The sequence below is a fragment of the Homalodisca vitripennis genome, chromosome X, assembly GCF_021130785.1.
Source record: "Homalodisca vitripennis isolate AUS2020 chromosome X, UT_GWSS_2.1, whole genome shotgun sequence".
In the NCBI taxonomy this organism is placed as follows: domain Eukaryota; kingdom Metazoa; phylum Arthropoda; class Insecta; order Hemiptera; family Cicadellidae; genus Homalodisca; species Homalodisca vitripennis.
This window is the reverse complement of record NC_060215.1, coordinates 100,647,925-100,662,500: the sequence shown is the minus strand read 5'-3', so window position 1 is coordinate 100,662,500 and position 14,576 is coordinate 100,647,925. Positions and strand designations below refer to the sequence as shown.

General features: G+C 30.3%; 1 protein-coding gene across 1 annotated transcript in view; it reads left to right on the top strand.

The window, feature by feature from the left end:
- Positions 1-11,818, top strand: part of LOC124369747 (transmembrane emp24 domain-containing protein 7) — a 31,976-nt gene extending 20,158 nt beyond the window's left edge. Inside the window, exon 3 of the mRNA XM_046827818.1 lies at positions 7,337-11,818. Within this exon, the coding sequence (XP_046683774.1) occupies positions 7,337-7,570 (234 nt within the window). The 3' untranslated portion in view covers positions 7,571-11,818. The remainder of the gene's footprint in view (positions 1-7,336) is intronic.
- Positions 11,819-14,576: the final 2,758 nt, after the last annotated feature.

Here is a 14,576-nt window from a genome sequence, read left to right as displayed (position 1 = left end):
CACATATTTTGGCTAAAGAAACTCAATTTATCCATGCTTATGTTTCGTCCACAACCCATGGTTGAAAAAATAGTCATTTCAGCTCTTTAGGTGAAAATTTGATGAGGTTTTTTCATCATTTGCATTCAGAATTCCACCAGCCCGCAACGTAGCCCAAAACTTCTTTGTGTTTTTTTTATGTTTAAATTATCGGCGAAAAACTTCTTTTTCGCCAATCTTACAGCCACATTGAGTGCGTTACGAGCCTTACAGTATTCGAGTCTCGATTCTTGGGTTTTTAGGGAAAAGATAGACATTTTTACAACCTATTCTTCTTTTGTGTAAGGTCAATCAGGTTGGAGTCCCTCCAAGGAGCTTTTTCCTGGTTATTCTCTTTCGCACCATAGGGGCACACACGTCAAAGATTTGAATAATATTTGAAGTTAAATTATTAGTGATGTCATTCTACGTCTTCCAGGGTTATTATGTCTTCCCAACAAAAACTAGAGGCAATCTCAATAAACTTCTCATAGTCAAAATTTCTAAAATTGCGATATGATATGAACTTAGCCTTGGATTTCGGTTTTCTCACATAACACGTCACAGTATATCAGCTTGTGGTCGGTGATACGTTTACCATTGTGCTCCAAGATATTGGAGGTGTCGACTATTCCTACATCTGGATTAAAATTCTTATCTACAATTATGACGTCAATAAGAGACGATGTACTCTCAGTGATGCGAGTGGGTTCCCTAACTATTTGGACGAGACCCAAAGATTGTGAATAATTTTCTCGAGGTATTTCACATCTGCTCTTCTTCTGTCCAGGAAAATTCACATTCAAGTCACCCAACAAAATCACTGAGTCTACCTCAGGTGACATGTCAATAAACAAAGCATGAATCAAAGAACTTATGCAAGAATATGGCGCAGCTGGTGGTCTATATGCAATACAGACACATAGCTTCTGACCCTTCAGACAAACCAAGCCACATATATATTCAAATGCCAGTATCCACGTTGTGAAGTCTAACAGGAGTAAACTTAATAATGCACCTTACATACAGAACTACACCTCCTCCACGACCCATCAGAGACGGCCTATCGCAACGATGAAGTGTGTAGCCCGGCACATCGAACACATACGAGGGAACATCAGCGGACAGCCATGACTCAGAGACCCCCAACAAGTCAAATTGAAAATCATCAACAACCGAACATAAATTGGTAACTGATTAATTTCTTTAATATTATACTTTTGAGGAGCTATTAATGTAGTACCTGGATATTTTTCATAAGAGATAATGTACATTGTAGCCTTTTTATATATGCTGTAAAACATATTCTGCTCAAAACCAATGTATGTTTGACCATTATTTTGTAAATATATTCCCCTTTTCCCTTGAGCCTATTAAACCTTTAAAATACTCCAACGGGCACAACCGTGCATACCTATACGTGTTAGAGAATTTTCAGACATCCTTCTTCACTCATGCAAAAAATTACCAGGACCAGAAATGATAGAAAAAATCCATGAATTGGTCTTGATTACAAATTAATTGCTAATTAACTATTTATTATCAGATTTACCTACACACATATCCTGTATCTATTAAACTACATTTCCTGGAAGATTTATTAAATGTACCAAAGGAAATAGAATGTGTGGTATTTTTTCAAATCACTGTAAAGTCCTGAATTTCCAGGATGTATGTAGTATAGAAAAATCTGCTTTGTTAGTGGGTTAAGCAGTATGAGGATACAATTCAGTACAGTACAAGATGAACTACTGGATAAGACTTGTTAGTAATGGTCAAGTTAAGACAGGATTAAAACCTATGATATCACTAACAACGCTCAGTGTAGTACTATTGGACATAATCTGTTCCAGGCCACGCCTTTAGTTAAAAATAAAATTTTTCCCTTGCATGTTATAAGAAACTTATGTATGTGCATGCCGTTCTCAATGTGATTTTTACCTGTTAAAAAACAGAGTGAACTACGTAAATAATTTCACAGAACATTTTTGGAATGCACAATTTTGTTTGAAAGTTGCCAGTTTTTCAGCGGAAAAGAGCACAAACCATTCAGCTGGTGAGTGAAAGTTGCACCGTGTGACATGGGTTAAGCTCTGGTTAGAGGTGCTGAATTTTTACTGTGTGACTTTTTCTTTGGTGATGGAGTTTTATTGATCTAGTCCACTACTTATGTGTGATTTTTAAGGTTTTTTTGTCTATTTTATATTCATCACAGAATTTTAATTTGAAATAAGAAGATGAAGTGCTACCAACAGTTTAACAAACTGATTTCAATTTGCTTTTCACAATAATCAATTTCAGAGTCAGCTCTTTAGTTTTAAAGTTGAGCTTTATAAAACATATCACATCAAGTGAAAAGAGAGAATTTTCATTACCCAGTAAAAAAGATTCTAAATTTCTTTTGTTGAAATTTTGTTAGTACTGTTTTATTTATTCAGATTTTAGAGGTTCAAAGTGGTCCATATTATAAAAACTCCAAACATAGAGAGAAAAAAAACAACCACTCAATGAGTGGACTGCAGTGTAATACAATAGCAATACATTTATTTTACACCAGAAGAAATTAAAGTGATTTGGAAATATTGTAGAAAAGAAATTATGCAATGGAACATAAATACACAATATACAGTGTTATGCATTTAATATTTTACTTCACTATTGAACTTAAATTACATGGCCTAAGTTTATTTGGAAACAAAAATCTGAATAATAAGAGTTTACTTTTGTTTACTGTATTCCCAGAAGAGACATTAAAGAGTAGCAGAACAAGGGAATGGAATATATTTTTCAGAGAACAAAATAATCACGTTTTTAAACACTGCATTGTGTGAAAGGCTACAGAATACATAGTACTGCACATGCTACACAACAATACATTGCCTTGTAAAACCATAATGTACATCTACATTCTCCAGTGCCTTCTCATATGGTCTAGTCTGAATTAGATAGCCCATCATCAAGCAATCCTAGCATCAGACAATCCCAGCATCAGATAAACCCAGCAGTCCTATGCAGCATTGCTTTATGATGTCTAATGGCTGGTTTGGTAGTTAAAGAAAAAGAAGAGCGTTGTCTCCAGTTATTGACAACTTAACACCGATTTCCTCTTTTATTAACCTTTTCTCTTTGGAAAGAAGCTCAACTTCAACTTGAAAGAACTTGTGATTATACAAACGTGGAAATCCTAGAGGAGTGAAAGTTAAAACTTGGTGACAACTGAAAGTGAATTATGTCTTTCTTAAGTTCCCAGCCAGCCATTTCTTGGAATATAAAATGCTGTAGTCAACAACTTCTTCCAAACATGAAAAACAATTGAAATTGGGATAACATTTGATTGATTCTTTATTATATCAATGTTTATTAATTTGCTAAAGCTGAAATAAAGTGCAATTTTAAGAGGTACTTAAAAATAGTTGCCAAATTAACAACTGTGAAAAATTATGATCCAAATAAACGAATTATTTACGAATTATCATTCATCATAATTTATTTTCCAAAATATGTTTACATAGTGGGTTATATTAAATTATTGACGTCTATATACATATAAAAAACATAAGTCAAGAGCATTTTATAGCAAACTAAGAAAAAGTACTATCCAAATCAAAAATAATTTCATGTTAAAATTGCATTATCAACTGAAATAGCTAAACTAATTCTCAAACTGATTAGTGATTTTCACAAGATGTATTTAGATATATGTCAATGTATTTTAAGTCACTTATTCTTATAGATTTGAACTTATTTAATTTATTGTCTGTGTCTGTTCAGGTAATTTGTAATTCCTATTGATTGTAAAACATATTAAGTTCAGCTATTTTATTGATTTTGACCGATTGACTGGGTTTATTATTACATTCTCGCTGTTAAAGGTTTATTAAATGTTAAATATTTCAACATTGCAAAATACACGTGTCCTTGTAAGAAAACATAAAATAAGAGAGTCAAATCAAACAAAATAAATTGTAATGTTTCTATAAAGTATAGGATTAAATTTTGCAGTAATAAATATTTGAGATGAACTCAGTTATTTTACTTCATTTGTTTAGTGTATTGTATTGTAAACACTATTGAATTGATTTTCTTTACTCAACATTCACTTTAAATTTCTATTAACACATTTACCGACACAGTTATCTAAATTTCTTACTTTTATCTAGTAAAACTGTCAACCTTATATAAGCTTTGTATTTTTTTTTGTTAAACGTTTATTTTATTATATGTTAGAAAACCTTCTTTTAAAACTATTTAACAAATTAAATTATCTTATGTTTGTTGTGTTTATTTATTTTTTGTTGTAAAACTGCATACTACATCTATTCTTAATTTTGAGTCTATATATTATTCTTTTTGTATCTTATGTTTTTAACAAATATTGTTTTTTATGTTGTATATAAGTGCTATTTATATGTGATTGCTTTGGAAAAAGTACATTATAAAAGTCTGGTATATAAGATTTGGCAGTATTTCTAAAATACCTATACTGTATCATTGTTTTAGTGAATACTTATATTTCCAATAATTCTTAATCAGAAATAAACCATGTAAAATGTGTCATCACCACCGATCACAACAAAGAACCACTTGAATTATGAATGAACACTATTGCTACATAAAATTAAAATTTAAAAACACAGCTATCAAAAATTATGTTTGCCAGGTGAATGATTTAAAGTTGCTAGGTTATGGAGTTATTACAAATACGGGGGGAAAGATTATAATAAATTATATAGAGAAAAATATTCAAATACATCTTGTGTTTAAAGTAAGTAGTTAAATAATAAGATAGAAAGTTAAATGTCACTTTTCTCAGTGTTGAGGTGAACAAAATTTTAACCGGCATGAACTAGTTCCTAACTTAAGATTAACTTCAAGACACGTTTTATGATCTTGACTTTGTAATTTTTACCATTTCATAAAAATGTATTTATTTGTATAAAAGCAGCCTTAAAAGTTTTATATACTTGTATAATGTTCAAACTGCATTTACATGAGAGTTTATTTAAGAGAAGAGAGATTATAATATACAGCCAGTATATACCATATTTGGGAAATTTAACTTCTATGAAAAGTGCAATAATTTAATTGTTTAGTTCTGTTTCTAATGCATAGGTAAGTACAGTATACTAAAGTGGCCTCAACTATGTTTTTCTATTACTGTACGCCAATAGTGTGACTGATACCTATGTTGCAGTCCTATAAATGGTTCAAATATAACACTCAGTATATTAGTGAAATCTCTAATTACAGTAATGGCTGATGCATATGCGTTATAAATGATCAACCTTGTTGAAGACAAAGAATTTGGGAGGTCCCACACAGGGATAAGATTATGATTGTTGTTTTTCTTCATATCCAGCACTAAAAAATCTTTTCTTTAACTGCCATATATAAAACATGACAATTTGACTATGGTTATCTCATAATAGCAAGATATCAGCATACTTCTCTTCCATACACACAAACACATATACATTGGATGGTCTACAATGAGTTGGGGGGGGGGGGGAATTTAATGTAAGCATAGCTCAAGATGTACATGATTTAAACATTTTTAGACCATCCTCCATTGTATGTGAAGTGTGAGTTATTGACTAATAACTACCTTAAAAACTATTTCTTTAAGCCAGTATTCATTTACTAAGTTCAACTTTCACAATCTCAGCCAAGACAAGAATATTAAACCATGTGAAACAGGACTTACATTGTACATGTTTTGAACTTTAAACCAACATAATGTTTGAAAAAGTGAACCCTTAGATTGGATTTGTGGCATTGTACTCTACTAATAGAGACCTTTAATTTGACGTACTACTTGACCTATACTCTAATTTAAGATTTCCTTCTGACTCCTTACGGGTCATTTTCCTGACATGATAAAAAAGGGTAGTTACCGTACTTCAAAAAGTTGCAGTAATGATGTACCAAGTTTTATTGCTTCGCCTGTTACCACTCGGGAATTATCAAGCCCATGCGAGACTTTTCTTACACTGTATAAGAAATAATATATTAAATACATTAAATATATATATATATATATATATATATATATATATATATATATATATATAATGTATTTAAGATAATTTAGGTATGATTCTTTTAAAATGGATAGACACCAACCCAATTCTCCTCCAATGATATCCACGAGACATTAATACAATTTTGACTATCGTATAATATATAGACATCAGCTTGATTTTCTTCCACTGTTATTTATGACAATATAACCACAGTTCTCTCATAATGAGAAGACATAAATAAACATGGTTCTTTTTCACTATAGTATTATATTAGAAAATATTTATAATAATTTGGGTATGGTCTTCTTAAATTGGATAGACATCAGTATGACACACTTCAACTGCTATCCATAAGATATATAAGGAAATTTGGGCATTTTTACCTTGTAAGATATATGTATAATTCTCTTCCATTGTTTTCCATAAGATATTCATTTGAGATGATTTGGACATGATTCTCTAATACTGGCTTTTCCACATGATCCTCTTCCACTGCTCTACTCATCCACAAGAGTTCTACTTAAAAACACTTTAAGCATGATTATCTTGTAATGGGTATATAGCAGCATGGTCCTTTTCCATTTTTATCTATGAGAGGTATAAAACAATTTGAGTGTGTTAAAATTTTGTGTCAAATTTAATTACAAAGTAAACAATACAAAATCTTATGAAGAATAGTTCTCTACTATTCAATCATTAATATTTATTAAAACATAAACTAATGCATATTAAAACAATAACTTAAATCTATTATCCATTTTCGAGAATGTCATTCATGAATGGTATAATAAATTAATGAATGCCCCAATGTATTATACTATTCTGTAATGTATTGTATTGCACATTTCTCTAATGTATTACCCCTTCAACCTATGTTAAGAAAACATTGGAAATTTTTAACTTTTATGTTTTGTGTTATCCATTGTAATCTTTACACAGTTGTAATAGCTCCTTCAATTTCGTAGGCTTTTAAACATACATTATGCCATTGGTCAAAGACTAACTGCAGTATAAGACAAAATATAACAGTTAATATATTTTTAAATTCTGTAGCAAAATTATTCAAAACTAAAATTGTAAAAACATGATAAAATTCATATTTTAATTGATGCATCCTAATAACCACCACTTAGTAACACACTTTACTTAATATTTTAAGCAGTGTGTAATTATTTTGTAGGATAGTGCAAGGGTAAATACAATTAGATTATGAACTCATTGTTTTGCTGTATATTTGCTTTGAACCAGTGTAAAGTTGTTTAAAACCAGTCCTACAAAGTACTTTTTTCTTGTAGATGGAGGTGTCCTCGCAGGAGATCCACCAATCGCTGAAGAGCATTGTGGACTACCAGACTCACCATCGCTTGCGAGAGGCACAGGGGAGAAAACGAGCAGAGGATCTCAATGTCAGAGTATTCTGGTGGTCTTTAATGGAGACAATAGCGATACTCTTTGTTTCCATCGGCCAAGTATTCATATTGAAGAATTTCTTTTCTGAAAAGAAACCTGTGTCATACAATCGGTTATAGGGTGAACTCTTGAAATCGCTTTATACCTTGTTATTTTTTCATACTGAAGTCTTCTCCCCCAAAGTGGAGACTATGTGCAAGTGTTGTTGTTATTGAAAGACACCACCATCTTCACCTTATTTATTTGTTACATGTTTTCTGAAGTAATTGACTGTAGAAGTAATAAAATAGTTCCATTACATTTTGTTTTGTTGGACGTTTGTGTAATTTTTAGTTGTACAGTTTTCTTTCCTCACTTTTAATTTTCCTAGGCACGTGTGTCGAGTTTTTTTTTTACTTACTTTCCTCTTCTGGAATTCGAATATTGAGAATTCATTTGTATAAAATTTGTAATTAATGGGGAGGAAGTCGAATTGAATAGGGTATTAGAATGTGTGATGGTGTGTTATATTTTAATTTTAAGCCTACTTGAGTTGCCTTATAAAAATAACATTTTCTGTTTTGGCTGGCTTGTAATTTTAGTGAATTACAATCTATAATTTTATAAATTTGTTCATAATCCCTTTTAAAAGAGTATTATATTTCATTAACTATATATTGTTTAAATTAAGAAGGTTTTTAGGACTTTGAAATATTATTTGTCAGATGTAGTCATGTCAGATATATTAGTTGCATTAGCCAAAGGTTCAAAGATTTGATAAACAAAATCTCCCAATAAATTAACAACTTGTACCAGCATTTCTAAATAAGTAACTGAAAATTAGCATTATTTCAAACAGAATGCAAAGGGTTTTTGGACTACGTATACCCCAATCATAGTGCAGCATCAAAAAACATTAAACTTAAAAATCCATTTTATGTTTAGTGTTCCTTTTCTTGGTTGTGATTTTATTGTTATTGGTACAAGATTTACTATCTATTGTGGTCAATAAACATGCAAATCCTTTTAAGTGTAAAATACTGTGAAGACAGTAGTTTGTGAGTAGTCGTAGAATTCACTAATGTCCAAGGCACAAGTAAGACAATAAGGAACAGCAATAACAAGGGTTTGCAGTTAAGCACCAAAGATAGAAGTGTAACTAGAACAGTTTTGTTTTAACAATTATTTTTGACATATCAGTTACACAAATAATAGCAAAGAAGTGAAATGACAAAACCTTTCACTAGAAGAACAGGTGGTTGTTCACAAACCAATAAAATGGCCTGCATCATGACATAAAAATGGTGAAGTTAAGAAAGTGAAACAGAGAAGTAGGAATATTGCACAGAAATTGGTAGAGTACTAGATGTGTTTAGTTAGTATCATTGCCTTATCTGTGTTTGACATTCTTGTACACAACGGAAAACAGTTGAAAAGTTCAGTAGGCTAATTTATCTGGAGCGACTGTTGTGATTGCTACACAAAAATGTGCTTTTCATTTTCAAAATGAACAAAAGTATAAAACTTTTTGTTCATCACCAGTAATTTTTCTGCCTAGTTGACAAAATTTTAATTTGTAATTTCTACAAAATATTTATTTAATTTTTAGCAACACCTGTCACACAAATCCAAATAAACAAATCAATTCGTAATAATGTAATTTAAAAAGAACTGTACAAGCCATTTCCATGTGATGTTATTTACTATTTAATGGTAGTTTGATTTTTAGATTTTATAGTAAACTATATGAAGTAAAAGTAATTCTAAATATATATGCTTTATGTATAATTATAAATCTCTTTCACAAGTTCATCAGTTGTAATTTAAATCGTTCCTTAATTTTTAAACTTTGTAGTTCTCATTGGAATATTTCTTCATTAGCATCAGTTAAGTGAAACGCAATGCATTTGGTAAAATTGCTTTTTCGTATGAAACAATGAATTTTTTAACCGCTTTGTGTAATTGCGTGAGATCATTTATAGTCATTGATTTCAGTAAAGTGTAGTTTGTCTTCTTGTATATTTGGAGTTTTGATAGCAAAGTTTTCTGTACTTTAATTAGTTGGGATATATATGGAATGGTTTTGAGAAGGAGGTACTGTCATTTCTATAGAAATCCACCAGATTGTTGTGTTGGGCATACATGTGCACATTTCCGTCTACATTTCCTGGCTAGCTGCTTACATCATTTCATGCCAATACAAACAATTGTTTCATCACACTATTGTGGCCATTTAAAACCAACTGGTGTTTTGAATTTTGTTATCAATGATCTCCACATCCTGCTTTCTTTATTCATACCAAGACATCCTTTCACCAAATTAACAGTTATTTTTCTTGATCATCTCATTCTTAGTGTCAATCCTATAAGGCCAACCTTAATTCGCTATTACAAAATGAACATTCACTCTCCGCATCAGTTAATTAGTCAATAATTGTTATTTTCTACATTGTGAATATTTGCACAGTTGTTGTAAATGTTCCATGTAATTTCTTAATCATTTAAATGCATATGTTTCTAGAAAATCTGGAGAGCAGGGTATCAAATCTTGGCTAGAGAAATAGATAAGGGATTGTTTTTTATGTTAAACTGTTAATATTTACTTTGCCTAAAGTTTCAGTTTATCAGTAAAATGTGAAGACTAAGCTTTATTCTTTATGAAATATGAGTAATCGAAATTGGTCAGGACAACGATCTGGCAGATTTTGATGAAAACTGTTTATACTTCCTATGTACTTACGTACTGCTTGGATCTATTAGAAATGTTTGTAAGTATCTGGTCTTTTATTATTGGGATTCTCAGATATTAAAGTAAGTGTAAGATATTACATTGGTATAATTTTAGTGGTTGAGCAGTTGTATACCTCTAAAGTTTTCATATAAAAAATTCATATTCATATACAGTATTTTAAATTTTTCCTTGACTATACTTTACAGTAAAGATATGAATGCAATCAAAGATATAACTAATTGATTGCACAAACATAAATATGATAAAGGAAATAAGATTAAACTAGTAAATAATTCCACTCATTTGGACTGCTTTTTGAGAATAGAATAATTAGTACAGTGAAACTTTGTTGTAACATCTATAAACTTTATAATGGTGTTTAAGTTTAATTCAAATCAAAGTGGAAACCGTTCAATATGTAAGTTCAAGTATGCTATGTGTTATAATTTCTTTTCAAAAAAAAAAAAAAAAAAAAAAAATAGTGAGAAAGAAGGAGGTTTACTGGTATTGATTGTCAGCTCTAGAGTCTAATCCTTTTATTAATTATGCTAAGTGGTAGTTTCAAATAACTTTCAGCTTTTCTTATGTTTTACTATTGTAAAGTAAAAACAAGTTTGTTCAATATTTGTAATATTGGTCTAGAATGTGTATCATTTATTTAAAACTAAAATGTATTAAAATATAATGGTTAGAACTATGTTAGAATGGATTTGTTTTAGACACCTATCTTAGCCAGTTTTATTTCCAATTTATGTATGCAAACAAATTCATACTGAATAATATTTTATCTGAAAAAGTTTGTTACATTCATAAGTATGCGCTTGTTACAACATCTTAGGAACAAACAAATTATATGAGGTTTCTATCAAAATTTTTGGGCAGTAGCTGAACTGTACAGAATAATGTTTTTAGAACATTAACTCATCCGTTACAGATGAATGTAATATGGAACCAAAATTGTATGTCCCATACTAGGTTAAGGAAACTTTTAGATTTGAAACAAATTAACCCTGATATCCATCAATCTGTAATTACTTCATCATTTAAGTAGAATCCATCATAAAACCTTGTTCTACATTTTGATATTTAAAATTATTGTAGATACATGTTTACAAAACACATCATATGTGTAACATTTGTATTAGTTCTTTTCATTTGGACAATGGTTAATATTTGACAGTAGTGAAAATTAAGTGGTTTACAAATCATAGTTATTCATGTCCTCTACATTTCAGTATTAGTTTGTTATGCAATAAAATGTTGTAAAAAGTGTGGTTAAAGTAAAACATGAATTTATGAAACCATTTTTGTACTAACAGTGTTACTTTAAAAATAGAAACCTTAAAATAGGTAAATTTATATGATTATAAGAAGTAGGGTTATTTATTGAAATGAAAAAAAATACAAAGAAAATTTAAAAATTTATTGTAATCATATTCTTAAGTTTGTACTATTTTTAGTTAAAATAAAATAATCATATTTCTGTGAAATTCCAATACCAAAAAGGAACGACCAAGAAGAAGCAACACTACTGTGAATGTGTTACAGGTGATAAACACTGGTACACTTTTGTCATTTATAACGTAGCTGTTCTTGTGTATAATTTCAATGTACAAATAATTGTATTTGTGGTATAATAAACTTAAGTTTTATTGTTTTTCATGGTGTTTTCTTTACTATAATGTGTAACTGATGTTTACATTTTTGGTTTACAAAGTCTGAAGATAAAACTAACTCTGGTTATTTTGCTTTAATTAACTTTTACTTAAAGCCAGGCTGTCTTAAGGATGAATCTAATTAAGCTTGAATAACTGAGATTTATAGAAAATAATTTAAAATAGAAGATATAATGTGGAAAGTAAGGCTGTTGACGAACCTTGTAAAATCTTACATTTATTCAATGTACTTGCATAAATTATAATCATCTCATTTGAACCATTTCCTTCCTTAGATCATTGAGTTTTCTTATATAGTTTTTAATATGAGGATACCACTTTAGAAAATCTGGATAACAAAAAGTTATATCTACATTTATTTAATTTATATTACAATTTATTTCTTATTGTTTCAGGGTTATTTTACATATGTAAAGTTTCCTTTTGTCATATTAGATTTTATCTATTTTTGTCTAAAGATACAATAACCACAATTGTCATACAATCTACATCTTCAAGCAAGTTCCACCCCTTCAAATCAGCATTAACACAGTTTTACACTTCCGGTGTATCGATGAAGATATGCAATAGGCAAATCTAATGTTCTTACATTTATTAGTTCTATAACATAATTATAAAGGCGTAGTGTGTCAATAATTTAAACACAATGCAGTAAATCTGAGACTAATTTACTAATTTTCCTTCCTATTTAAATCTGATCTTGTAAAATTTGTTTGGATTGTAAGAAGTCAATGACAAAATGTTAATTTGAGCTTTACATAATTCAGAGATAAATTATTTTTTTAATTATTAGTTCTTGTTAAGTTTCAAACCATTTAAAAGCAGTCTTTTGTCATATTTAAACATTTTTCGTATACTAAAACAATACACAAATTATTGTTCAATGGCTATGGTTAAACTTTTATGGCAGCTATCATGTAGTACTATACGTACAAGAACTTGGTCCTCTAGGAGCCAGGTAAACCATACATTATCAAGCAGTTCATCTTGGAGATATCCAATTCTATAAACTCTTGTAAACTCAATATAACAGAGTTGTCCCCTCTAAATTCAAAGTATATTGATTCGTGGAAGTCATTATAAGGGCATCTCTTCCTGTCATAGTTCTTAGACTTGCTCAATGGAATTACAGCCATAGTGCCCATTTTCCACATTTTTTCAACCATCTCAGAACATTTCTGATGTGTCCTAGCCAATGTCAATTGAAAGAGACAGTTCAGGGATGCTGCATCGAGAAGTCATCCCACAATTTTTGAGATTCTAGAATAGCTTTTGTGCTAGACTTCATGCATGTTCAAAATATCACGATCTTCACAGAACAGTGCACTTAAGAAATAGATTTTACAATATGCTAAGAAAGTACCAGCCACTTGTTTTTGCAGGTGTTTTTTTAGGTTAAAAATAACAAAAAATCATACATATATGAGGTGAAATTAATTTTGGTGGCACCTTTATGTTACAACCATTTTTGAATGTGCTAACTTGGTGTGACAGCCTTCTGTCTTACAAACTTTATAGATTTCACTAGTTCTATCAGATTCTGAACTACCAGTCAGCTGATGAATTTCTTGCTGTCATCTTGATAATGGCCAAAGATTATACTTACTTCTTTAAAGATCAAAGCGTAATTGCTAGAGTTAACAACTACAATCTTGATCTTCTTGATTTTAATACAGTTGATAGCGAAATCTTTTCTGCATAGTTAAGTGGCATTGTAGTGTATGTGCGGACAAATAGGACGATCGGTAGGTAGGAAGAGTCCTTGAAAGGCAGGCAGTGTCATGCTATTCATGAGTAATGAAAGTTAACACGCATAACATTTCTACGCCCCATTCAGTAACACACATATTAATTTATACCTCACACATAAGGGTCCAAGCTATGATTTAAAATACATTGAACATATATTTTACTCTGTGGTTTTCTATAAATAATAATTAAATTTTTTCACTGTAAGTCTTGTATAAATATTAAACATGCAAATAAAAATCAGGATTTAAAAATTTAGGCCTGTGTTTGTGTATAAGATTATAGACAACAATTATTACAGTGAAAAATAAAACAAAATTGTTGGATTTAACAATACCAACTCTCTTTGAATTAAGAAAAAATTCCTCTAGCTTACTTAGAAGTAGTGGTTTTCTTTTAGCTAGTCTATGGGCAAAATCGTCAATTACTTGGATCATAACTTAGACTGTTTGTTATGTCTGATTCAATGCAAAGCACTGCTGCACAGCCAGATCAAATGTAAATAATGTAAACATTTGAAAACGGTTTCATAGCAAGTAAGGTCTAAAGCTCTCAATAGAAATGTTCAAATATTAAAAAAACAACAGTTTTTACAGCTTCTTTGCAGTTCAGGGCGTGAGCAGGCAACGCTACCCGTGGTAACCTAGCGGTATGAGTTTCAATGACGTGTGCCGGCCACGATAAATTAAAAAAATGTGTCCAATGAAACCGGTGTTAAAATTAGTTTTGGATTGTGGTTTACAAAATTATGAACGCAAGATAAAAGGGCTCCATAATGTGATCAATGCTGAATGTTCTGAACTGCCCATGAAGAATATAAGTTAACATGCTAATTTGATAACCTTTATTAGTATAATTTAAATATTCTAAAATTACATACTCAAAACCATTACACAATGAACTATTTTTTATAAAGAAATTAGTCTTTTGTTTCTTTAAGGAAATGTGGTATCTTATTTTTTTGCACCTTTAAAATGAGGTACAGCTCAA